Source organism: Kogia breviceps, chromosome 6, assembly GCF_026419965.1.
Source record: "Kogia breviceps isolate mKogBre1 chromosome 6, mKogBre1 haplotype 1, whole genome shotgun sequence".
Lineage (NCBI taxonomy): Eukaryota > Metazoa > Chordata > Mammalia > Artiodactyla > Physeteridae > Kogia > Kogia breviceps.
The window spans coordinates 30,362,908-30,390,568 of NC_081315.1; the positions used below are offsets into that span (position 1 = coordinate 30,362,908).

Genomic DNA, 27,661 nt, shown 5'->3' on the forward strand with positions numbered 1-27,661 from the left:
AAACTTTTCCGACCACAGCTCTATGAGACTAGATATCAATTACAGGAAAAAATCTGGAAAAAATACAAACACATAAAGGCTAAACAATACACTACTAAATAACCAAGAGATCACTGAAGAAATCAAAGAGGAAATGAAAAAAATACCTAGAAACAAATAACAATAAAAAGACGATGACCCAAAACCTACGGGATGCAGCAAAAGCAGTTCTAAGAGGGAAGTTTACAGCAATACAATCCTACCTTACGAAACAAGAAACACCTCAAATAAACAACCTAACCTTTCATCTAAAGCAATTAGAACAAAAAAAGCCCAAAGTTAGCAGAAGGAAAGATATCTTATAGATCAGATCAGAAATAAATGAAAAAGAAATGAAGGAAACAATGGCAAAGATCAATAAAACTAAAAGCTGGTTCTTTGAGAAGATAAATAAAATTGATAAACCATTAGCCACACTCATCAAGGAAAAAAGGGAGAAGACTCAAATCAACAGAATTAGAAATGAAAAAGGAGAAGTAACAACTGACACTGCAAAATACAAAGGATCATGAGAGATTACTACAAGCAACTATATGCCAATAAAATGGACAACCTGGAGGAAATGGACACATATTTAGAAAAGCACAACCTTCCGAGACTGAAGCAGGAAGAAATTGAAAATATAAACAGATCAATCACAAACACTGAAATTGAGACTGTGACTAAAAATCTTCCAACAAACAGCCCAGGACCAGATGGCTTCACAGGTGAATTTTATCAAACATTTACAGAAGAGCTAACACCTATCCTTCTCAAACTTTTCCAAAAGAAAGCAGAGGGAGGAACACTCCCAAACTCATTCTACGAGGCCACCATCACCCTGATACCAAAACCAGACAAAGATGTCACAAAGAAGGAAAACTAGAGGCCAATATCACTAAAGAATATAGATGCAAAAATTCTCAACAAAATACTAGCAAACAGAATCCAACAGCACATTAAAAGGATCATAAACCATGATCAAGTGGGGTTTATCCCAGGAATGCAAGGATTCCTCAATATACGCAAATCAATCGATGTGATAAACCATATTAACAAATTGAAGGAGAAAAAAACCATATAATCATCTCAACAGATGCAGAAAAAGCTTTCAACAAAATTCAACACCCATTTATTATATAATCCCTCCGGAAAGTAGGCACAGAGGGAACTTACCTCAATATAATAAAGGCCATATATGACAAACCCACAGCCAGCATCGTTCTCAATGGTGAAAAACTGAAACCATTTTCACTAAGATCAGGAACAAGACAAGGTTGCCCACTCTCACCACTCTTATTCAACATAGTTTTGGAAGTTTTAGCCACAGCAATCAGAGAAGAAAAAGAAATAAAAGGAATGCAAATCAGAAAAGAAGAAGTAAGCTGTCACTGTTTGCAGATGACATGATACTATACATAGAGAATCCTAAAGATGCTACCAGAAAACTACTAGAGCTAATAAGTGAATCTGGTAAAGTACAGGATACAAAATTAATGCACAGAAATCTCTTGCATTCCAATACATTAATGACAAAAAACCTAAAAGAGAAATTAAGGAAACACTCCCATTTACCACTGCAACAAAAAGAATAAAATACCTAGGAATAGTCTACCTAAGGAGACAAAAGACCTGTATGCAGAAAACTGTAAGACACTAATGAAAGATATTAAAGATGATACAAACAGATGGAGAGATATACCATGTTCTTGGTTTGGAAGAATCAACACTGTGCAAATGACTATACTACCCAAAGCAATCTTCAGAGTCAATGCAATCCCTATCAAACCACCACTGGCATTTTTCACATTAGTTGAACAAAAAATTTCACAATTTATATGGAAACACAAAAGACCCTGAATAGCCAAAGCAAACTTGAAAAAGAAAAATGGAGCTTTACGAATCAGGCTCCCAGACTTCACACTACACTACAAAGCTACAGTTATCAAGACAGTATGGTACTGGCATAAACACAGAAATATAGATCAGTGGGACAGGATAGAAAGCCCAGAAATAAACCCACGCACATATGGTCACCTTATCTTTGATAAAGGAGGGAAGAATATACAATGGAGAAAAGACAGCCTCTTCAATAAGTGGTGCTGGGAAAACTGGACAGCTACATGTAAAAGAATGAAATTAGAACACTCCCTAACACCATACACAAAAATAAACTCAAAATGGGTTGAAGACCTAAATGTAAGGCCAGACACTATAAAAATCCTAGAGGAAAACATAGGCAGAACACTCTATGACATAAATCACAGCAAGATCCTTTTTGACCCACCTCCTAGAGAAATGGAAATAAAAACAAAATAAACAAATGGGACCTAATGAAACTTAAAAGCTTTTGTACAGAAAAGGAAACTATAAACAAGATGAAAAGACAACCCTCAGAATGGGAGAAAATATTTGCAAATGTAGAAATTGACAAAGGATTAATCTCCAAAATTTACAAGCAGCTCATGCAGCTCAATATCAAAATAACAAACAACCCAATACAAAAATGGGCAGAAGACCTAAACAGACATTTCTCCAAAGAACATATACAGATTGCCAACATAACATGAAAGGATACTCAGCATCACTAATCATTAGAGAAATGCAAATCAAAACTACAATGAGGTATCACCTTACATTTGTCAGAATGGCCATTATGAAAAAATCCACAAACAAGAAATGCTGTAGAGGGTGTGGAGAAAAGGAAACCCTCTTGCACTGTTGGTGGGAATGTTAATTGATACAGCCACTATGGAGAACAGTATGGAGGTTCCTTAAAAAACTAAAAATAGAGCTACCATATGACCCAGCAATCCCACTATGGGGCATATACCCTGAGTAAAGCATTCAAAAAGAGTCATGTACCACAATGTTCACTGCAGCTCTATTTACAATAGCCAGGACATGGAAGCAACCTAAGTGTCCATCAACAGATGAATGGATAGAGAAGATGTGGCACATATATACAATGGAATATTACTCAGCCTTAAAAAGAAACGAAATTGAGTTATTTGTACTGAGGTGGATGGACCTAGAGTCTGTCATACAGAATCTAAGTAAGTCAGAAAGAGAAAAACAAATACCGTATGCTAACACACATATATGGAATATTAAAAAAAAAAGTTCTGAAGAACCTAGGGGCAAGACAGGAATAAAGACACAGACCTACTGGAGTATGGACTTGAGGATATGGGGAAGGGGAAGGGGAAGCTGGGACAAAGTGAGAGAGTGGCATGGACATATATACACTACCAAACGTAAAACAGATAGCTAGTGGGAAGCAGCTACATAGCACAGGGAGATCAGCTCGGTGCTTTGTGACCACCTAGAGGAGTGAGATAGGGAGGGTGGGATGGAGGGAGATGCAAGAGGGAAGAGATACAGGGACATATGTATATGTATAACTGATTCACTTTACTATAAAGCAGAAACTAACACACCATTGTAAAGCAATTATACTCCAATAAAGATGTTTAAAAAAAAGAGTCATGTACCACAATGTTCACTGTAGCGCTATTTACAATAGCCAGGATATGGAAGCAACATAAATGTCCACTGACAGATGAATGGATAAAGAAAATGTGGCACATATATACAATGGAATACTACTCAGCCATAAAAAGAAACGAAATTGACTTATTTGTAGTGAGGTGGATGGACCTAGAGTCTGTCACACAGAGTGAAGTAAGTCAGAAAAAGAAAAACAAGTACTGTATGCTAACACATATATATGGAATCTAAAAAAAAAAAAAAAAGTTTCTGAAGAACCTAGGGGCAGGACAGAAATAAAGACGCAGACGTAGAGAATGGACTTGAGGACATGGGGATGGGTAAGGGTAAGCTGGGATGAAGTGAGAGAGTGGCATGGACATATATACACTACCAAACGTAAAATAGCTAGCTAGTGAGAAGCAGCCACATAGCACAGGGAGATCAGCTCGGTGCTTTGTGACCACCTAAAGGGGTGGGATAGGGAGGGTGGGAGGTAGACTCAAGAGGGAGGAGATATGGGGATGTATGTATATGTATAGCTGATTCATTTTGTTATAAAGCAGAAACTAACACATTATTGTAAAGCAATTATACTCCAATAAAGATGTTAAAAAAAACTATGAAAATGTAAATGTATAATAAACTATTAAGAATTTTAATTTTTTTTAAGTTAGTATTTTACATTCTACCAAATAAAATTAACTTCATTGCTATTGGTAATAAAATATTCTCTTTTTAAGTATTGACCTAAGGATCCAAACATAATTTAACTTAAAAATGGAATGAAGAATAATCTGTTAACAAAAACCTAAACTCATCAAATTATTTCACTTTTCTTATACAAAATTTAAAGGCTTCTGCTCCTTAATGAGATATCAATAGTAATACTTTCAGATGTTAGTTATCTATGCCTTTGTAAAATAAATCAAATTGGTTGGATATAGATCCAAGTACCTAAATACATGTCAGAAACACTATTAGGAGTCAAGGGAGTAGGCCACAAAGGAGAGCTCAAATGAGGAAGGGAATGTATTAACACAAAATTGAGAACCACATTATGCACAGGACTAAAGGTCAAAACCAGAGAAAACTGGTTCATAGTCATGATATAGTAATCTTAAGTGCTCAAAGTAAACTATCAAGAACTTTTCAGCAGTGTTTGCACTTTGTGTCAGCACTCTCTCAACAGCATATCTAACAGAAACTTGAGGAACCATGTACTAGGAAAGACTATAGCATAATAGTAAAGAACAGGTTTTATTCCATTGTCTCTGTAGAGGGTAAAACAAATCATTACATGAAATATCAAAATAAAATTTTACCTTTTGGCAAGTTTTGGTTTTGATGATTTTTGTGAACATGTACATCTAAATTGTACACCTAGTTTGTACAAGTATTATGGCTCAGTTTATAAATAAAATATATACATAGGTAACTACAAAATAAAGAGAGAAAAGAAGGAAAAATTCTATTAAAGTTGGATTAGCAAATGTTTCAGTTTCATAACTGCTTATTTAACAAATGCTTTTGAATATTTTCTATGTGCAAGGAATTGAATATTGAGAAAATAACTATTTATAGGTTTGACAAAATAAATAATGCAAGGATTTAAAAATCCAAAAAGTTGCGATAACCATGCAATCAAGTATGTGATTACTATATAGTTTTAAATTGTTTGTAAATAATCAAAAAAAAACCAATAATCCCCTGGTGTTGTGTTTAAGCATACATTAAAATTAATATATTTGCAAGTTTCCTTAAAAATCTGTTTTTAAACTTTTTCAGAAAAAACATATTCTCCAGTCAACAATGATCTTTCAAATAACTTCCAAACTGGCGTCAATATAGTCAAGATCTTTCACTAATCAATAAAGGAAGCTTGATTTCAATAAAGGTGACAAAAGTTGCTCTAACCCTTTCCAGCAACAAGCTCTCAACAGACGATCATCATTAAGCTTATATCAGGGCTTCACGTTAAGGATCTATATAAATGTGTCCTATTAGTACATGGTCAGTCTGTTTGGCAACTCCAGTTCTCCAGACATGTGGCAATTGCTGCCCTTTGAGGTCTGAAGTCAAGTCTTTAGGGAATCTCAAAGCCTGCACTGAAATTGCAAGGAGGCTGCTTCATTAGAGGCTGCTAGAGAGGAAACATGAAAGACTTCCATTAAAACTATATAAAACAGCTACTTATTTTAAAAAGACTTTTAAACCATCTCATGTACTCAGCTACAGTAAAAAGTATTTACCAACTGAATTATTTTTAAAAGCACTACTTTCAGGACATGGGTACATTCTTCCTGCCTCCCATCCCCCACCTCAATACACCTAACATTCCTTTTATAGGGATCATCAAGTCAAGCTTTTGGTGTCCCGGGAGAGAATAAAACTACCTTATACCTCACCTCTAAACTCTTTCTACAGATCACTGTAAACATTTATAAAATGAAGGTAATTTTAGAGACAAAGTTTTGTTTTCTAATATTAATTTTGAATAATACATACTGTTACTTAAACTCAGCCAGACATATATATGCGTTTCTTTTTAGATGCCTCTTTTTTTTTCTTTTTTTTTACTCAAAAAGGCTCCATCCACTTCATTTGCACTCAATTTTAAACAAATATTCATTAAAAAGTTGTAAACACAAAATAATATAAATTACATACTAGTTATCTATGAAGTGGCATTTATCAGATAATATTATGGAAATATATGAAGATTCAAATGTTTAAAATTAAAAGAAGAATGTCAATAAATTGAAAGACAAGTGTTCAAAGAAATGTCATGTCTTTGCTATCTCAGGATTTTGAAAAACATAGTACATATATTTTCTAATTAATAATTGTTGCCATTTTAAATTTCTAAATCTGTAGACACTTTTTAACTTGAGAGTATGGTTATTTATTAAATTTGCAACAAAACAAATACTACTAGAGAATACCTCGGTAACAAATCTCTATAAAATGTTATATAAAATTCATTAGCTTGCCTCAGTCATTTCTTGAATTCACATATATGTTGGTTTCTGACAGCCTAATTCCAAAAAGCAATTACAACCTCCATCCATATGTAAAAAGATAACAGAAAGCAAGTACATTAAACCAGTTTAAAAGAATAAAAATCTAAAGAAAACAGATTACGAATGATTTATATGAATGCCTAGTGCTGAAGTTAATTACAAGGAACCCAATAAAATAGTGCCTTTATTATTGTACAGCAAGTAATAGCTCTAGATGAAAAAACCAGAACTCTTTCTGCTGACTTTTGCATGCCCAATCCCACAGCACACAACATTAAGAATTTAAAATGTAGTAAATAAGGCATATAGAAAACAGCAGTTTTTAACTAAAAGCAGAAAACTCCCCTGCTGTTTAACCATTTGGAGTCTCCCACTCTGAACAGTGACCACTGTAAACTGATACTATGTGCCCACTGAATAAATTCTTAATGTTCATACAAAGTGAGATTTACTTTCAGTATTCAAAATTTTATATCAAATGAAAAGTAAATAACTGTGAAATGTATTCATTAGGAGAAAATGAAGTATCATTTATGTTTATGCTATGAAATTACATCTTCAGAATCAAATTTTTCCAAACTTCATATTACATCTACCAATAAAGCTTTGGTCCTAACTTTACAGTATACTATCTAAGACACATACATTACGTGCTGCAGTAGCATGTTATAGTTGTCAACAGGCACAAGCTATAGCCAATCACATTATGCTTAATGACTTTCCCAATGAAGAGGAATAAGACCTTTCAGTCCAGAATGATTCCATAATTCTTTCAAATATTTATCAATGTACCTAATGAGATTATTAGTTGGTATAAACTTTAATGCAAAAGTCCTAAAACATGTTACGGATAAACATTACCATGTAGGTCATTTTGACCTACAACACAACTAAAATAGTGACATGAAATACGTGATAACCTGGTTTTGCTACACAAATAATCAGTGGCGCATCTCTCTGGGGCAGTATTTTATTCACATCAATTTCATCTCCATTAGAAATATATGCAATACTAGCTTATTTTGCCTTTTTTTTTTTTCTGGGTCAATAACTTTACAAATTGGAATTTGTCTCAACTACAGTAAAGTTATTTAAAGGTAGCAATGCCTATCTCTTGGGGTTCTCAACAGTACCTGACTCAATTTCCCTTGTAACAAACATTCAAATGTTTGTTAAAGAGACCATAATTTAACACTGTTAGGTGAAGGAGGGAGGAGCACGGCACTAAGAACACTCACTAGATAGATTGCTCACTTGTTGCGGCCACTATAACAAATCGTCACAAACTTGGTGGCTTAAATTACTAAAAGTCTGTTCTCTCACAGTTCTGGAGGCCAGGAGTCCAAAATGAGTTTCACTGAGCCAAAATCAAAAGCTGCCCTTCTCCTGGAGGCTCTAGGGGAAAATCTGCTCCCTGCCTCTCCCAAGCTTCTAGTGGCTGTCAGCAGTCCTTGGCTTGTGACCACACTGCTCTCTGCTCCATCATCATACTGCCTCCTCCTCTGGGTACCTGTGTCTAATCTCCCTTTGACTCTGTCATAAGGATACATATGACAGCATGTAGGCCCAGTCCAAATAATGCAGGAGTATCCCCCATGTCAAAATCCTTAACATAATCACACAAAGACCCTCTTTCTAAATAAGGTAACATTCATAGGTTTCAGAGATTTGACATGGATATCTTTTGCGGAGCCATTTTTTAAAATTTTTTAAAAATTAGTATATTGTGGCAAGAGTTGGAAAAGTTTTTAAGCAAGTTAACTTGTGCTACAAGTGTTGGTTCTAACAGTGACTTGAGTTGTGATTGGTTTTGTTTTCAGTTCCAGAAATTCAGCTACCAGGCTACAAGAAATTCAAATCTGGGCAGCTGAGATAGAAGGTACAGGTAACAAGCAGGTATCATTAACAACAACTCTTAATAATTAGCAGAAAAACAATGACAGCACTGCCAAATGTCCAAATAAGTAAGGCAGCAATTCAGACTTGGTTAAGATACTAACAAGAATTAGAAAGCTTCTTTGTAAAAAACTTTCCTGTTGTTTCACTTTCTCACTGCCAATGATCAAACTCCTTTTTTCTTCCTTAACTTACAGTACCAGAAAAATAGAAACCTATGCTCACAAAGCTACAAATTAGTGCTATGAAACAATAGTGAATCTTTTCAATACATATAAATGGGACACAACTCAAGCAAAGCTGTAAGCTTTCTTAGGTAAAGGAATAGACCATCTCCCCTCTGAAAAAAAGAACAATAAGAAACCAGACTTAAGTTTGCTCTCAGTTATGTAGTATCTGATAATAACATGACAAATCAACAGACCGAACAAGACAATTCTCCTGTTTTAACTGAATGTCTAATGAAAACTTGAGATTCCAACAAAAATTTTCCAAAATACATAATTATTATCAATAAGAATGCCCTATGCATCCAGTATTTAGGATATTGGCATGCATTTTCATACTCACTATATGTAAAAGCACCTTGTGGAAAGGAAGATGTCAGAAGAATGTCAGAACAGATTCGGGTTTAGGCAGTTTGATTTTTTCTGGTAAAATACCCAGAAAGTGACATGATACGTACAACACATATGTCAAATACCTGAATGCTACTTACAAAGCAGCAGAGAAATAAGTGTAAACTAAAATAAAATAGATATTAGAGAGCTTTAAAATAAGGCAGTGGGGTGTGAATTTGATAAGACAGTAGACTACAGCTTCTCTTGGAAAGGAACTACAGAGAGACTCTTGTAGGAAAGAAAACTTGTTAGTACGTACTGAAAGAGGTAAAAATCAACACAAAGGAAAAGGCCACTTCTCTAATTCAGGAATAGGCTGGATCAGACTTTCTTATTCTTTACGGAGACCTTTTTCAAATGATACCTCCTTTTGTCCCTGCCTGTCTCCCCGATTCTGACAGCACTCAGGCTGAGACTCATCATAATGAGCAACTGTTAATGATGATGTATCTGGCCAGGAAAAAAAAAAAAAAGGTTGGTAATCAGTGACCTAGGTTAACTGTTATAAAAACATTTCTCAACTATGGTAACACAGGAGGTGTGTTGAAACTAATGTAGTATAAATAAAAAGCACTGAAATATACAGAAGACATCTTTAACAAAATCATTGGAGTGCTAATCCCTAAAATGACATCCATCTCACTTGTATTCAGGTATACCTTATTGACTTCCAAAGGAGTGATCACTATAGCTAGCACAGGAAGCAGTGGGATCACCTTTGGAAGCCTCTAGAAAATATGAATGTTAACCATTAACCTTGCCTACATGAAAATGGCCCCAAACTGCAAATTTATGGGATATCTCCTAGATCTAATAATAATGTATGGTTTGAGATGAAAATAGACTAGACTGGGCATATAATCACAGGAAGAAGAGAAAATAATGAAAGAGACACTGCAGAAAATAATGGTGGACTAAAGCAAAGATATGAAAAATCTAATTTCATGAAAAGAAAACAAGAGGCACTAAAAATACTGAATAAAGAGAGGATTTTGTGTGCTATTAAAAACACTTAGATTCAGAAACTAATAACTTCAATTTGCAACCTCCTTTGCTCTATGGACTGTTCTACATCTTTTTACATATATTATCTAATATAATCTTTATTACACCCATTTCACTCAATAAGAAACTGAGTCTCAAGCAAGTGAAGTGATTTGCCCATGGTTACAGAGTTAACAAGTGGCAGAGGGAAAAACATTTATTAAAATTCAAAAATCTATCATCACAGCATTTTCCTGACCTCAGTCTCTTCCTAAGATCCTTTCCAAAGTGACTTTTCCCTTTCTCCTTTTGTGATCCATTGATGGAGACAACAGCCACCTCTACAATGTCCACCTCCAGCAACTGAGGAAGTAACTACTAGAAAAACAAATAGCCTTCAGGCTTCTGATTCTTGCTTTATTCAGGCCTAAATCAAAGTGCAAACTTCAGGTTTTGTTAACATTGCATGCATGCTTCTGGAAGCTCATATTATAAAATGGCAGCTTGACTAAAAACAGCTGCCTGACTAAAAGATGCATAACATATGGAATATATGGGCAACTACTTATATATAATAATTGTCCCTCCCTAAACTATACTGTGTTATATATATATATATGTATATATAATGCTATTATATTCTAACTGTACTAAAGTACTAAACTCAGTCAACTGAGGCAAATAGTGTAAACACTTTAAAATTGACAGCAAAACTTAAATATAGATCCTAGGAACTCTGACTACTCTGCTTAAAAACTATTAAATTATATACTATTTATGAAAAAAAGTTATCAGAGAGTTTGGTATGAAAAAAAGTTATCAGAGAGTTTGGTATAAAGACAATCTCAAACTTTACGCTTTTAATCTAGCCTTTTTGTAATACTTTAACTTCAGTGGATTAATTTAAAGTAATAGAAAAAAAAAAGAAAGGACTAAGCAAAACCAAACAATACGCAGTAAAAGCTGAGAAACACAGAAACCTAGTTGTAATCATAATTATGTTAAAACCAAAGGAAAACACTATTCTTAGAATATTTCCAGTCACATATTCCCCTTTTCTTCTAACTGGCTGCCTAATCCCAATTTAAAAGACCAGCTGTAAAACGGTGGGGTGCCAAATTAAAGCACACTTTATTTTCAGATGTCTCCATACTCATAGGCTGACTTCCTGTCAGGAAGAGTTCCATTTATCTGAATACCCCAATCAGCAGGGAACTTGCAGAATTAAGTGCCAGTTGATATTACTTTGTTTTGCATTTACCACCCTTGAGAATAACGTTCAAAGATCTAGTTATATAGTCAGCATGGTATCATCCTTCTGACTAGACTGCCAAGCCACAGGGTGTACTGCCAGTTCCACAAAATTTACCTTAAAAGGTTGTGTTTTCTAAATCCTCGTGCGCTAGTGAATCAACAGGATGCCTGTATTTCAGAATAAATCCTGCGCTAAAGTTAAATTATGCTTCTCTTTGGTTACAAAGCACTCTAAATTAATACTGGAAAGGTCTGCATCCAGATTCAAATAAAGATCAATTACTGTTCACTAATCCATCAAGTTAAATATTTTTTTAAAAGTGAAATGCAATCATTCAGTCTAATTTATTTTGCTATTAATGTTTTTGCTATTGTTTAAGACAAATGAGTCCACCTTATAAAAGCAAGTTATAAAAATCTGAATCAAGTAAAACTATAAGTTTTTTTTTCCATATTAGCATAAAGTGCAGTTATTAAGCTGGTTTCAAATGCTTCACAACTGTTAGTGCATTTAAGATGTTCATGATCGGTTAACATAGCTTGAATCTTAAACTACCCTCTCCACCTTCCACAGACTTCCCATCATGCTTCTTCAAAGGTCTCTAGCTCCTTCTCATAAGGTCAAATATTTTGATTGCACACAAAATTAAGTTAATTCTGAGCACTTCAATACAAAGGCATTATAAGGACAAAGCATTCACAGCAGCTCTAAGATAAAAATAGGTGATTGTACTGCAAGCCTACTTTTTTGAACCCAATGTTAATCATTACCATATTGATTCTCATCCATTCGCAATCAAAACGCCATAAGCACTGACAATAACAAATCAGACAATCAATTTACATTCAATAATTTTCTATACATATATTTTAAGGATGAGGAATAAAGGCATCCAAAATAAAATAAAAGGAGGGGTAACACTGCGAAAAGGTTGAAATATTAAATTATACTGATCCTAATTGGACCATGCTACATATAAACTGGTCTTAAAGAATCCAATTGTCCCTGAAGTCCCATTTACATCGGAAAAAGGAAGGCTGGTTACAAAGCAAGTTGAATGATTTATTGACAGCATATCAAAGTATAAATTTAAACATTTAATACATTTTGCAAATTTGTTGCCATGCAAGCACTTTTAGCAATCTTTCTACTCAAATATAGATTTCTCTTTTAAGAAACCTTCACGTACAATGTGCTAAAATATTTGGGTAAACATCATTTTTAAGAGCCAGAGGTTCAACATTTGTCATATTCCCTTTGTTAGCAGAAGTTGTGGTGCTTGAAATGAATGCTGAGCTATTTGAAGCTAGTGACTTAAACGTGATAGAAATAATTCTACAGAAAGAGGAAAATCTACATGCACAAAGTGATTTCTTCATAAGAGGTCATCAGTTGAGACTGTTTTAACAGGTCCTTTTGTGACTCTTAACGGATCTTTTTGAGACCCAAAGCTGATCAGGTGAAAGGGATTTAATACGTATCATTTTCTTACTTTAAAACATTTAAGTAAGCATAGGGTAAAAGTTCAGAATTAGGGTTTGAAGCCTCGATATAAGGACTAAATTGCCTTTCAGATTAAGATAAAATTGAATAGAAGATATAGAACTATTAAATAGAATTGTGTCCATTCCTTAACTAAAATAAACACTTTTTATTGAATCAAAAACTCAAGAATTAACTTTAAAGGGAACTTTACTTAAATAAGGTATATATATTGACTTATTCAACAAATATCTATTAAATAATTATTTTATTATAATCTGACCCTAACAAACAATATAGGCAAAATAGACAATTAAGAAATGGCTTCCTGAGGCTTCCCTGGTGGTGCAGTGGTTGAGAGTCCGCCTGCCGATGCAGGGGACACGGGTTCATGCCCCGGTCCGGGAAGATCCCACATGCCGCGGAGCGGCTGGGCCCATGAGCCATGGCCGCTGAGCCTGCGCATCCGGAGCCTGTGCTCCACAATGGGAGAGGCCACAACAGAGAGAGGCCCGCGTACCGCAAAAAAAAAAAAAAAAAAACCACCACATATTAAATGAGTTTTGCTATTACACAGTATATGCACAGAGAGATTTTTATATGTTCTTATGCCAAAAATATCTGTGCATTTCAAAGATAGAGTTCTTCAGACCGTATCAGAAGAAGAGTAAATTCCTCTCCCATCTATTAATTTAATGAATCTTCCTAAATATACCTGGGTGAATTTGCTACCAGCATTCCATTCTCCCTCACTTCTCAGGGTTAAGGATCATCAACATAGATTTTTGTTGTCTACTAACTTTAGGAAATGCCTTATATACAAATTATACTTAAAAAAAACAAAAAACATAAAAACACTATAGATATTAGTGAAAACCCCTGGACTTAGGCATCGGAGTCTTTTCATGACTCTTAATTCTTTAACCCAATTAACCTCTTTAATAATGACTTCATATTTTTATTATGTCTAGGTCTTGATTACAAGCTATCTCAAATTCTAATTGCTTGAATGGATAAATGGATGACCTAAGAAGAGCAACAGCCACTGTATAATTTAGCTGTGTAACTATAAATTATCATAAATCTTTATTCTATTAAAAATTGTTAAAATTTTATTGCTAAAATTTTACTCATTTATTTGACAAATACTGAAAATTTCTTTCACCAGACACTGTATCATATGACAGTCACATACAGATTAATTTCATTTTATTTGGACCTCTTGCACCTCTTTAAGTGCATAGCGAAGTTCGATTCTACAAATGGGTCACTAACAATGTATGTAATATCCCATTATTATAAAATATATTCTGACCCTGGTTTCTAGACTTTATGCCAGATACTTAAACATGATTACAGAGCATAAACTGCCACAATATTGACTAAAAATGTAATGGGATTCACTCAACCAATGTAGGAAATAGCTATATAATCAATTGATGTCAAAATATTTGAATTTATTCTTAAGCTTGGATTAGTTCTACATAAATATTGTAAAAATACATATATGTGTGTGTAAAAATACACACACACACACACACTCTCTCTCTCTCTCTCTCTCCTGGTTAAACTTAAGTTGTTCTAGAAAGAATACCAAATCTTATTATAATCAGTTCTGAACATCTGTCCCTTCAGAAACAACATGTAAATTGAGTCCAAATTACCGACAACGGAGAGAGAACAGGTAATTGAGATAATTCTTGAATGAAGTAAAAATAATCAGTGTTTCATGAAAAAAACAGCTGTACTTTTGCAAATCTACTGATTTTCTGTAATCACTGTGATTTGAGAAGCAGAGAAAACCAGAAGCAGAATACACAAAGAGGCATTTCCTGCATTATTCACTGTCTCAACACTGATGCTTTTCCTGAAGTATATTTTACAAAAATTATCCATACACACTGTGGTCATAAAAAGTATTTTGTGATCAAATATACTAACATTATTCTCATAACAGATTCAACAATACACTTTATTATATATATAGTGTATATATATATATATATTACACACATGTATTGACTAAAGGCCTTGAGGAGCCCTCCAGTAAAGATCCTAATTAAATTTAAATGAACATTTTCCAAGCTTATTTACCATTGTGTGCTTTTCTCACAGAACATCCATTTTCATCACACAGTACACACTACGATTTGCTGTACTGGAAATTTTGGACAGTGAGAACTGATCAAACAAGTAGCCGGTTACCACAAATCTAACCAAGGAAAATTATAGGTACAGCAAAGAGTAGAGGAAATGCCTTAAGAACTTTAATATCTATTGATCTCGATGAAATTATTAAAAAACATAGATGGAACCCGGAAAAAAATTTTTGACTGAAAGGCAAAGGAGCCTGAAATGATCTATTCATGAATAGAAATAAAATTAGTTAAACAGGGATTAATAAATACATTTTTATGCCCCATTCCTAATTCCACTCCCTGCCCCTATTATTTGCTTCTATTTCTCTTAAAGTCCTCATAAAAATTCTATGCTGTATTACAATTATTTATCTCTCTTACTAGATTAAAAGGAGAGACTTGTCTTAAAATCATTCAGTACATGTCTGCTAAATAAAAAAAGAAATACCACAAGCAGGCATATTGAGGAGGACTCAGGGCAAATAAACTGACACAAAGCTCTGTATAAGAGATAGCATTTGAACTGAGCCTGACAAACAGTGAAAACAAAAACTTAGGAGTTTTTTTTTTTAGAAGCATAATTTATGGCCTCACAATAGTGCTGCTCCATACCATAAGATTTCCTTATAAGGTTAAAAAAAAAATGCATAAAGAAGTTAAGAAGACATTTATATTTCCAATGAGCAATTTAAACTCAAAATTCTTATTTTGTGGTTAGCAAAAGATAACCTATGTTTTACTGACTCCATTATTTCTTTTTAAAAACCACACCATTTTCTTAATATTAGATAGTGAGTTTTAGTTTAAAAGGTTGACGTGTACCCTATATACAGCACGCTCTGAGGAGCTAAGCAGCACAGTTAAATGAAGTAAATCTCCATTTATATTAAGTTCTACAATAAGTAAAACGCATGCACGGTAACAGAAATCAAATCAGTAGCAACTTGAGGTGATACGGGTAGGGACTGATTACAGAAGCACAGGGAACTTTCTGGATTGAAATGGGTGTTACACGGTTGTGTATATATCTAAATGCATTGAACTGTACATTTAAGATATTGTATATATACTGTTGTATATAATATTGTAAAATATTACATGTATATTAACTATGCTTCAATAACTTTGATTTTTTAAAAAGAAGTAAATCTGATTAAGCCAAAAGAAAATGAAAATAGTAAGACTCTTATTTATAAATGAACATGACTACAATATTTGGCAATGACAAAATAGCTGACAATAAAAATGAACAACTAATACACACTTAATAACACACAAAAGAATGAGGATGTTTCATAATAAAAAGGACCAAAAGGTAAAAGCCCAAAATACAGTGTTTATGATCAATGTTACCATTCATTTATTAATTGTACAATTATATAAATATTTGGTTGAATAGCAATTATGCTGAATGTTGGAGATACAATAGAAACCAAAACACAGTGCTTATCTTTAAGAAACTTAAAGTCAAACGGGAAAGAAAAAAAATAATAGACAATTTAAATAAAGAATGAAATTACTATAAGGTGGGTCAGTGAGTACTTAGGATGTATACCTCACCTAGGCTTAGAGTTGTGGGGAAGAGAGGAGTCAAAGAAAGCTTTCCAGAGGAGATGGCAATTTAGCTGGGAGTTCAATTATTTATTTATTCCATATATATTCACTGAGCAGCCATCAGATGCCAGGGACTGTGCTGGGTACTAGGCACACTTCACAGTTTACCTAGTATACTAAGTATATGAAACAGAAATAGTTGTAACCTTCATAGGACCTAGAGTAGAGAGAGGGAGACTGGCAATAAAAAAGTAGCAAACTAGCACAGGAATAGTTAAAATTTGTGATATGATGAGTGCTAAGATGAAGACACGCAAAAAAGATACCAACTATAGATATGATATGAGAAGAGGATAATTAAGCTGAGTTCGGAGTGATGAGAAGAAGCCAACAATTAGACTCACCAAATTTGAAGGAGGGAAATTATAGGGAAAGAAAAAGCCTACGCCAAGACACAAAATTATGATGGCACATTTGGGTAACTTTAAATAGTTCGCATAGCTTGAGAACAGTTACAAAAACAAAGTGATAAGAAATGAAAGATGCCTTTGTGCCATGGTATAGAGCTGGTTTGCTTTCCCCCACCCATCTCGGGTTTTTTCGTTTTTTTTTAATTATCTACTTTACCCAAAATACTCATCACAGCTATAAAAAGGAAAAGCTCATGAAATAAAAAGCCAAGAGCAATAACATTAATGTCACTTCTCAAAAAGGAGAAGAAAACCAGAATTAGAGAAAAGAAATTAGAGGAGAGTGATGGAAAAGAGGAACACTTTACTTTGAAGATTCAGGAAAAAATTCAAATGGCAATAATTCAAACACGAAACAGACATTAAAGAATCATATGAATGGTGATAACTGGTTCTTATTATGAACATTATAATTTTAAAATTAATAATTCAGAGATAGAAAGAAATGACCAAACCTTTTGTTATTACCTTCATGCAAAGGAAATATTTCCCAAAATAGCAACAATCTACATATTTTGAAGAAAAATGTATTGAAGAAAAATCAGACTAACACTGTTTTTAAATTAACTTTTACTGTTAATTAATTACTAAGACAGAATGCCAGGCCAGACTACATGGTACTTCTAGTTTTTCTATATACTCTATGCATTTCTGATAAATGGGAAAAGAATAGATGACCTGGCAGAAGGCTCAGACAATAATATGTGATTTACAGGACATGAATGCAGCTACCATAAGATTTATCTGACAGCCCTCTCCGATAGTGGACTGTTGAGTATCCGATGGAATGATTTCTAGTCTAGAAAGTCTACTACTGAGTAGCCATACACATTATTTATTTATTAGATGTTTTGGGTTGAAACCATTTTTAAATGACGCACTTCACAATGCACAGTCATAAATTTAGCTTTAAACCCAAGAAGGGAGGTAGTGTTATTGGAATGTATGTCAGACTGAATTAGGATGAGCAACACAACACTTTTATAAAGTGGCCTTGAAAACAATGTCAATTCCTTCAAAAATGATATTAATGTCAAATGAGCAGGATACAAACACTTTACACGATTGCTGGAGTAATATTACTTGAAATATTTATTTAACATTTTCTTTAAAGTCATATGGATTTCTACAAGGTTTATACACATACACAACAAATATTGGGCAAAAATAAGTTACATGCTTCTGAAAAACTGAATCTGAAATATAATTAAGAAGTTGTTCGATTATTTTCTGTGCATCAGAGAATATACAGTTTCCTGAAGAGTGTATACAGCCTTATTTTAAAGAAGTAAAGAAGACTTAAATCAGGTTTTGGAGCTTAAATAGCTCTTGAATTATTTTCAGTATAGGAATAAACATAACTTAATAAACCGTAAGTATATATATGTGTGTGTAAATATATATATATATATATAAAACTTTACTCAAAAATAACATGCTAAATATTTTAAGAAAGATTTTCAACTCTAAATAATAACATTTGGTCTTAAAATGTTAAAATTTAAATGGGATAAAATATGAAATGGTATCTAATAAACCTATTAATGAATGATTGGATATTGAAAAATATAATCCTAGCTGAAGCTTTAACAAAATATATAGTGATCTACTTGGTGTTAATGACAGCAAACCAAACATGATCATTTCCTCATTTCTAATTCGGGCTCTAAACTCTCTTCTGTAATAAAATACGGCAGATTTAAACACTTCGTTAAGAAGAATACCAAAAAAATAAGTTTTGAATGGATTCAAGAAAAATAATCAGAACATGGCTGATTGTCATGAAATTAACATCAACTAATTTGTAAAGTTTTAAATCAAATTTGCAGATGTTAAGTTCATAAGCATATCCCATTATTTATGTGATTAAAAAGGAGTTTTTGACCTGATCTTTCGATCTTTGGCACTCAATCCACTACATCTCTTCTTTACAAAATTGATTAAAATTTTAGCAAGATGCTAGCCTTTTACTTCCCACCCTATCTCAGACTAAAACAAATTATCAGTCAAACTCAAGCCATAGCCATCCAATATCTGCAAAATGTCGACTTCAATTTCATCTCTCTTAAGCTCTCATGTAGAAAATGTTCACTTTTTAACAAAATAAATCACTTTTGTGATTGCCAATCTGACCTCTCTGAATTAGGAAAATTCAAAGTGAAAAATGTAATTATCACCCCAGAACAATCTGTATACATCTGGAGCTAATTCTGGCTTCACTTTTCACATCATTTTTTGCACTGTGCTACATCTTATAGAGATGCTGTGGAACTTTTGGAGAACCCATAAAAAATGTTAAGAACTTCAAATAAACCAATAATGTGTTTTATTTAAACAAAACTTTGAGATGATCTGACTTTTGCAACTGACTCTAAGTGATCTTCATATTCCCATTTGATTGGAATAGTATTAAACAGCACTGTGACATACATGACAAACAGGTGTCTTAAAACATGTCATTCTTTATCTTTCTAACATTCCACTGTGTAATATACTATATTTAAAACAGCTTTCATGTATCAAGAATACATTAAATTCTTCTAACCTAGAAAGTGAAACTTCATTATCAAACTTCACCTATGAAACAATTACATCACTATAAACAATAAATTCATACTGCTGTGAGTATACATATAAAACTGTAAGCAAATGCTTCTTAAAGTAAGGGTAATTTCATGTCAGTATAAGGATAGTATATGGTAATTTCCATTCAAGAAATAAACAACAAATTATTTCAAATCAGATTACTAAACGGGAAATTTTATCCAGTCAGTTTTTAAAGGAATGGGAGTTTTCTAAGTAGATAATTAACTTAAAAACATGACTCTCACTAAATCTAAGAATAATAAGCCCACTACAAACATAACTACTCTTCACAAGTTCATTATAAAAATCCATTAGATGTAATCTCTAGAAGTAATTGTTCTTATTGCATTTTATTGACGATGCATAGTATTGATTTTTTTACACCTTCTATGATTCTTTAATTTGTATTCATGAAATGTCCATCAGCACAGTCTAAATAAATTTGGCAATATAGGCACTAAAATGAATAAATCGATGAAAAGAAACATTAATTTTGCATTATCCTTATTCGTCAGGCAAGTAAACCAGGAGAGTTTTAAATGAAGGTCAAAGGTTTTGAAATGGGTCAGAACCCTTGACCTCTAGACCAATACTCTTCCTATTAAAAAAGGCTATTTTAAAGTTTTAAGTAGGGGAATTTACTACCAGCAAGATATCATTTTTAAAAGACTACAAACAAACTCTCAATAAAAACATTCATCTGTTTAACTGCTAAAGAGAAAAGAAAATGTCACAAGATACATGATTTTTACATAAGTTTTTTAAAAAAATTAAAGCTTTACCATACGAGGTATAAGGTTTCTGAACAATGAAAGTAATCTCACTTTTAGGAATTTATTCACTACATCTTATTATGATGGCTGCCATATTTTTGTTGATGTTTCCCCAAATCTACTAGGTATGTCAAAAATAATTAGCAATGACAAGAATTCAAAATTATTTATCACTCATTTTATAACCTCTGCACAAAAGGGAAGTAAACCCATTATTCCCATGGGAGTCAGAGTGGCACTCCGCGAGGTATAGAAATAAATCTGTTTCTGTAACCTTAATATGCAAGGCAAAGAAATTTAGCCATCTCAAGACCATTTGATCTGGATATTTTTAAATGTGGCTCAAAAAACCTCTATTTCTCATTCATCTATACTATTTCTCTCAGCACTCACTTCGAAATAAACTGTTAGCACCAAACACAAGAAGTAACCCTTTTGCAATACAAAGAAATTTTAAAACTGCAAACACAAAACTATTGTAGCAAAAATTTCTAATCAATTTCAACTTTCTTGCAAAATGAATTCACTTGAGAATTTACTTTTAATTCAACATTTATTCTTGTCACTCACCTGAGAACACAGTAGCATAACCAATTCCACAACTGAACTACTAGACTTCATGCAAACCAGACCTATATCAAAGAGAATTTTTTTAAAATTACAAAGTAAAAAACAAGGGATTTATTTCTTATACAACTTTGTCCAAACTGGTTTTAAAATAAAATTTAACTTCTTGCTAAGAACCAAACCTATACATATTTGATCATATGTGTAAACAAAACATTCTGTAATTACTTTAAACTTGGCATCAAAACCACCACAATTTTTTGTAGCCAACTTCATTTCAGCTTTCAAATTACTAAAACATTTATTACAACTTCATATATAATGACATTTCACAATACTCATATAAATGTGCACAACATATGCCATATTGACCAATATCACCTAAATTTTGTTTTGGAGAGAGCTGATTGTTATACATGCAGAGAAGGGAAATGGCTCCCTGACCTTTGCTTTCTCCACCACACTCTCTCCCTTCAACCCTCTAGCTATCAATCAAGTTTCCATTTTGTTTCATGGCAGCAGACATCCCAAACACTCTTATTAGTACCTTGACCTGTGACCTCACTCTAAACCTTAACAGAAGTGCAAGCCATTGTCTGTTATATGTTCTTGATTTTTTATAAATAAATGCATTTATATTTTCTCTCTTATGTTTCATTTGGGTTCACCAAAAATACCTCAGGGAGGAAGTTTTATATAGTTAATAACTATCTAAAGAATTCGTTACTTTTGATTAACAGTAAGATATAAAGTAGCTACTTTAAAGAACATTCAAAGAACATTTTATAACCAGTATCTTAAAAAAGCAATGCCAATAGTTAAAAGCACTAAATTACTAAATTACACTAGTAATAATTAGAAAAATTAAAATTTTTTATTCTATATTTTTCTAAGCAAACGTAAGTTTAAGTTCAAAGTAATCTAAGCATAACAACTAAAATAATTCCTCATGGCCTTCATACACTCCACAGAATTACCTTATTTCTTTCTCTGCATTAAAGTTCTGTGGGCATCCTATCCCATCCTATTCCCTTTCTTTAATCTTCTTGCTCTGTAGTTCTTTCTCTTTCCCTCTTTTAGTCATGATGCCTCATACCTGCTGACGGCACATGTTGGCATTCTGTAGCCTTACAAATAGTATTCAAGTTAAACAGGTTGTTCACCCCCTTCACTCTTTAGAAAAGTCAAAACCATTTTTCTCCATGTCTGAAAAAATGTGTAACATAGAAATGATGGTAACAGTGTCAGCACTGGCATGAAAATTAGCTACAGAACATCTACATGTTGCATTAAGCAAACAGGTCATTAACTAAATTGCTGTTTCTATAGAGCTAAGATGACCATACCTCCTCAGGCTAATGCCAAGGCCAAAAGGAAGGGCACAGCAATACTCCATCTCTTATTGCTGGTGTAGCCTTTGTTGGTCTGAAAACCTGTCACTTTTCATAAAATGTTACCAACTACAGAAGTTCCATATATTTCAACTGCAAAAGCCACTACTTGCAGCAAGTAAATTCAGGTCTTTCTACAACTAGGACATTATTCCTTACTGCTCGATTCTAGAGGAACCAGAATTCCTACCACCTTTCCAAAGCATTTGGGCCCTGATCTGGCTCAGCCTTTTATATCCACTCAGATAATGAACAATAATGATTAAAAGGGCCTTGGGCCGTTCAAAGTTAGAAAGATTTCTAGATGTTCCTTTGTCTCTCTACAGCATCTACTGTAGGATAGTTCAATACTCGTACTTCCAAAAAATTACTTATTTCAGTATTATTTCTCAATAATTAAGATTAGAAAACCAGAGGAAGGTTGATAGAACCACTGATCAGTGGGTTGAGTGTTCAAGGACAGTAAGATGTCAAATAACATTTCATAGTTTGATTAGAACAATTCATGTGTTTTTTGGAGTGAGGTTTTATACATCTGTAAAGCATGGGTAGGGGGCGAAGGTGGATTTTAAATGAGAAAGGGCTTCAGGAGACAAAAAAAGAGCTTATATTAGACCTCTAATACTAAGCTTCCTGCCTAAAGGGCATCAATACTACAAACAAAAATATATAACCTTGGGAATAAATAAACAGGAAATAATCCCAATAAGGGACTTGATATCAGATTACACAACTTAATCACATCTCTCTATGACCTAAATTGTTTTGTGACACTGGTTGCATGGATGAAAAAGCAAGAAATGACTTATAAATCAGTAAATCTGTCTTCAGATCTACATTCAGACTCTAAGGATTACCCAAAGGAAGGCCTTAAAACAACACTTGGAGTGAAGTTGTAAATTGTTGCAGAAGCATCAATTTTCATTTTACACACACAAGTCCTATTATTGTCCCACTTAGCAGAAAGTGAACAAGGTACTGTAGGCTCAGAGGTCTGACTAGCCTCATAATCTGACCCTTGGGTTCAGTTTTCTTGGTTTTACCTTTGATTGATTTTTCAACAATATGGAATTTTAGTCTCCTCAAAAAAGACAAACTGAAAATGCCAACTCTGGTGTTCCACAACCAAAGACCACTTCAATTTCTCCACCAGAGACTATTTATCCCACCTCTATTACCACTGTTTTTCCATACTATTAAACTCAGAAGTACTAAATGTCTTACCAGATATTAAGCTATCAACATCTGAATGCACTGAGATACCTAAACTCTCAAGTATACCATGAAAAATGGTCATGACCATTTACTGTCTGGAACATAAGAACCCTGTTTTTTGTTTTATTTATTTATCTTAAGTCACCTTAAATAATTTACAAAAAGATAAAGCAATGGCGTAAACATTATTATAAGTTTCAGTAAGAATTTAAGCATAATAAACTCAAAAATTCTTTCCCTGTTTTGCAGGTTTTTAAAGTATTTGTCTATAATTTGGATATAATTAACTGCTCCTCATGAATCTATAAACATGATATTCATCTTAAAAATACTGCTTCTAGGGCTTCCCTGGTGGCGCAGTGGTTGAGAATCCGCCTGCCGATGCAGGGGAGGCGGGTTCGTGCCCCGGTCCGGGGGGGATCCCAAGTGCCGCAGAACAGCTGGGCCCGTGAGCCAAGCTGGGACCGTGCGCCATGGCCGCTGAGCCTGCGCGTCCGGAGCCTGTGCTCCGTGCAACGGGAGAGGCCACAGCAGTGAGAGGCCCGCGTACCACAAAAAAAAAAAAATACTGCTTCTAAACTTCAAATAAAATTCTAATAGGTGCAACTTTATCATTAATTCTGGTCCTTCTTCTTGAACTAACATCATCAAATGCAATCCTTTGGAAAAGTTGGATTATTCAAAATTTTGTTGTAGAAAGAACAGCCATTTTCTTTTCTCTCCAATTCCAAAATATTTTCTTCTTTAGATTATAAACACCATTTAGAATGATTAATCAACTGAATTTTTCCATTTCTGTATGAACTTTTCCTTCCAATTGTCTTCGTGCATATACCTGGTTTAGTATCTATTCACTTAGAACTGCACCAAGCAAATGTGGTGCACAGTCATCATGAACAATGGATGAACACTGTCACACGCCTTCTTAGCAAAATGAGATGTTCCAGGTTCTTGTCACAAAACATTGTATAAATTTTGTAGAATGAAGTCCTTCCTCCTATTGAATGACATGATGCTGAGAAAACCAATTTCCTTTTTTGTCCACAGAAATATGCTGTGCATTAATGAAGTCCTGATTTGATAAAAATTATGAGTACTACTCCCTGTCTCTTCAAATTCACCCACAGTTGGTCTAGTAGTTATAAAATGTCTTCTCCTGTCAATTTTTTTCACCTCACCATAATGGGCAGAAAATAAAAAATTCTGAATTCTTAACTATATTCAGTGAAAGCTAAAAATAAGACCACAAAGATGGTATCCACAGACTTCTTTTATACCAGTATTTCTCAACCTTTTTTGAGGAGCCTAAGGAACATTTCAGACCATTTTTTCTTAACTGTGTCCCCATGAAATGTTAATGATAAAGATAAACTGTACAGATGTACTGTTGTCCATCAGAAGGTCAAAAACCACCGTAATGTCTAAGATACTTTTACCCTCCCCAAATACCAGTTTTTGATCCCCCTGAGAAAACAAATTTATATCTTCTTAAAATACAATGCAATACTTTGGCCAACACAGTAAGAAAACTGAGGGTGATCCAAGAGTGATGATTTGTTTTCCTAGTGCACCATGATTATAGGGGCAATTCTAGTATTCTTGTTTTCTTATTATTTTAGCCATTAGTATATAGCTAGAAATAACCAATGAGTAATGATAATTAGCAAAATGTTTTAAGATATAGGAAAATTAAGATCACAAAGACCTCATAATGAACCTTAGATTTATAAAAAGTGTCCAATGAAATCACTTAAGGTAATTGTCAGATAAAACAAACTTTTTAAAAAAGTAATCATCTCTTTGTTTTTGGAAGACTTCTTTTAAAAATTAAAAGTAATAAAACATCAATTCTTACAACGGGTTATAACTACTTGGAAAAGGGGGTTAATATCACTAAAATTGAGCCAATTAGAAAATATGTGATTTTAGGCATGATGTAACATGAAGTATTACATCTAACTAAACTTTTAAATTAAACTTCAAGCCATCAGAAAATACACAGAATAGAAAAACTGTTAAATAACATCACCAAGAATAGCCACAGAGTGCCAAAATGTATAACATTCTACAGAACCATCAACCATATTTCTTCAATGAGTCAATAACATGAAAACAGAGGAACAATAGGGGGAAACTATTTGACATTAACATGGACTTAAGAGACATATCAAATGCAGTAAAACTGACTTTGGATCTTAATTGGAAGAAAATGAATATTAAAAAATCTTTTAAATAAAGATGAATATGGGCTGAGTATTATGGAATTATTAATATTATTAGGTATAATAGCAGCAATTATGATTATGTAAGAAAATATCTTTTTATATGAATTATGAATTATTTAGGGGTGAAACAACGTGATGTCTGGGATTGATTGAAACACTAAAGCTAAACAAAGGGAGGTGGATATAACAATTATGGCAAAACAAAGATGGTCTGAGTAGTTGCCAAAAATAAGTTCATGGATATTACAATTCCTACTTTGTAAATATTTTAAATGTTCATTAAAAATTATTAATAAAAATCACTACTAAAATTTAAAAGTAATAAATTTTCAAGTACCTGGTCATACAGTTAGTGACTGATAAGGGCTGAGGTATCCTGCCTTTTAGTCCAATGCTTTTTGATCAGAACTATGCTGTGATCACCTGCCCTCAAAACTTTCCTGTTTTACAATGCATAAAACCACCACCCAAAGGATTCCTCACAACTTAAAATACATAAGCTATATAAAACTCTTAGATTTGTTTGCTATTTTTATGAACACAGACCAATGAGTAGTCACTACTCAAGTTTATAGATGAGCAATAGTGCATCATCCTTTTTTATCATTTTATCAGAATTTACCAATAAGAAATTCATTCTAAATTAAATTTTGTTCCAGGATCTAGAATTGGCAAGTTTAATACTTCTGAGTATCTAAGGTGACACTATTTTGCTGGGTCTATTATAAAATTCCAAGATCAACTAAGTAGCCAAAATGTCTTACTACACTGAAAGGCTAAAATTAATACATTCACTTTACTGTTACAAAATGAAATATAGTTAATTAGTTGTCACACCACTTTAAAAGAATAAATGTTTGATATGTGAAACATAAATTAGGGTGAAGTTCTTCAATGTATCAATTCACTTCCTTTCAAATTTTATTACTTCATTAGGTCAAACAGTCCTTGGCTAAACAATTATATCCTTTAGCAGATGAAATAAATTTCCACCGCAAACTTAGTTCAGTATTTCTAAAACCTGAACTTTTTTTCAAATAAATTCAATGCTATTCTTTGACTATACGGAAATGATATCAATCATCACCAACTCCACATAAATTTACAGCAGGGATGATAATGAAATTATTATTTTAGCTAATGATTATTACTCTTATAGATACATATTTTAAGGGTCAAATAAAGTGCTGATATCCCATAGTTAACACTCAGATACAGATATCTTGAACATTAACCTATTTATAACTTTGATTACCATTATATCCTTATTTCTATAAAAAGAGGGGCTTTTTCCACAAGTTTTAAGAAATTCCTTAGGAGATCATCTAGTGATTGATAACCAACAAAAAGTCACGATAACTAAAGCTGTAAGTTGATATTTAAAGATACCTGCATACAGATAATTATGCTTTCCCATGATTTTTCAGCTTTAGGAGAATATGTGTCTTATCCTTTAACCATCAAACATGGATACAGACAAGCCAGACTTAGCAAATATCTAGTCCAAACACTTTTGAATAAAAAAATTAATTTGACATTATCATTGATGAAAATCCTCTAGCTTCTCCTTTAAAAAAGTCTAGCTATGGGAATGAAGATTTGTATTTTGAAGTCAGTCTGCTAAGCTCTTAAATAGAACTAATCGTTTGAAAAGTTGATCTCTATTGAACAGATTCCTGCTGTCTGAGGAAATTCAGGGTAAGTCTACTTTCACTTGATTGAGTTAACCTGTTTAATATTAGAAGACACTTACTATTTGACAAGTGCTTCATGTAAAAAAAAAAGTCCCAATACCCTTCCATCCATTCCATAAATAGCATGGTTTCCAATCCATGCAGCAACTTATTATTATGCATGTTATCTAGTTTGACACAATCTCAAAGTAGCCTACCTAGAAAAGACCCAGTAATCTATGTATGATATAAGCAAGACAGAGTAAAATACTACTGTTTTTTCTACTTATTTGTAAAATAGA

General features: G+C 33.2%; 1 protein-coding gene across 2 annotated transcripts in view; it reads right to left on the reverse strand.

The window, feature by feature from the left end:
• The window catches only part of LRBA (LPS responsive beige-like anchor protein), a 721,911-nt gene that overhangs the window by 485,553 nt on the left and 208,697 nt on the right, over positions 1-27,661 (reverse strand). For both annotated transcript variants that reach the window (XM_059066707.2, XM_059066706.2), the window contains exon 33: positions 20,859-20,920. In XM_059066707.2, the coding sequence (XP_058922690.1) occupies positions 20,859-20,920 (62 nt within the window). The remainder of the gene's footprint in view (positions 1-20,858; positions 20,921-27,661) is intronic.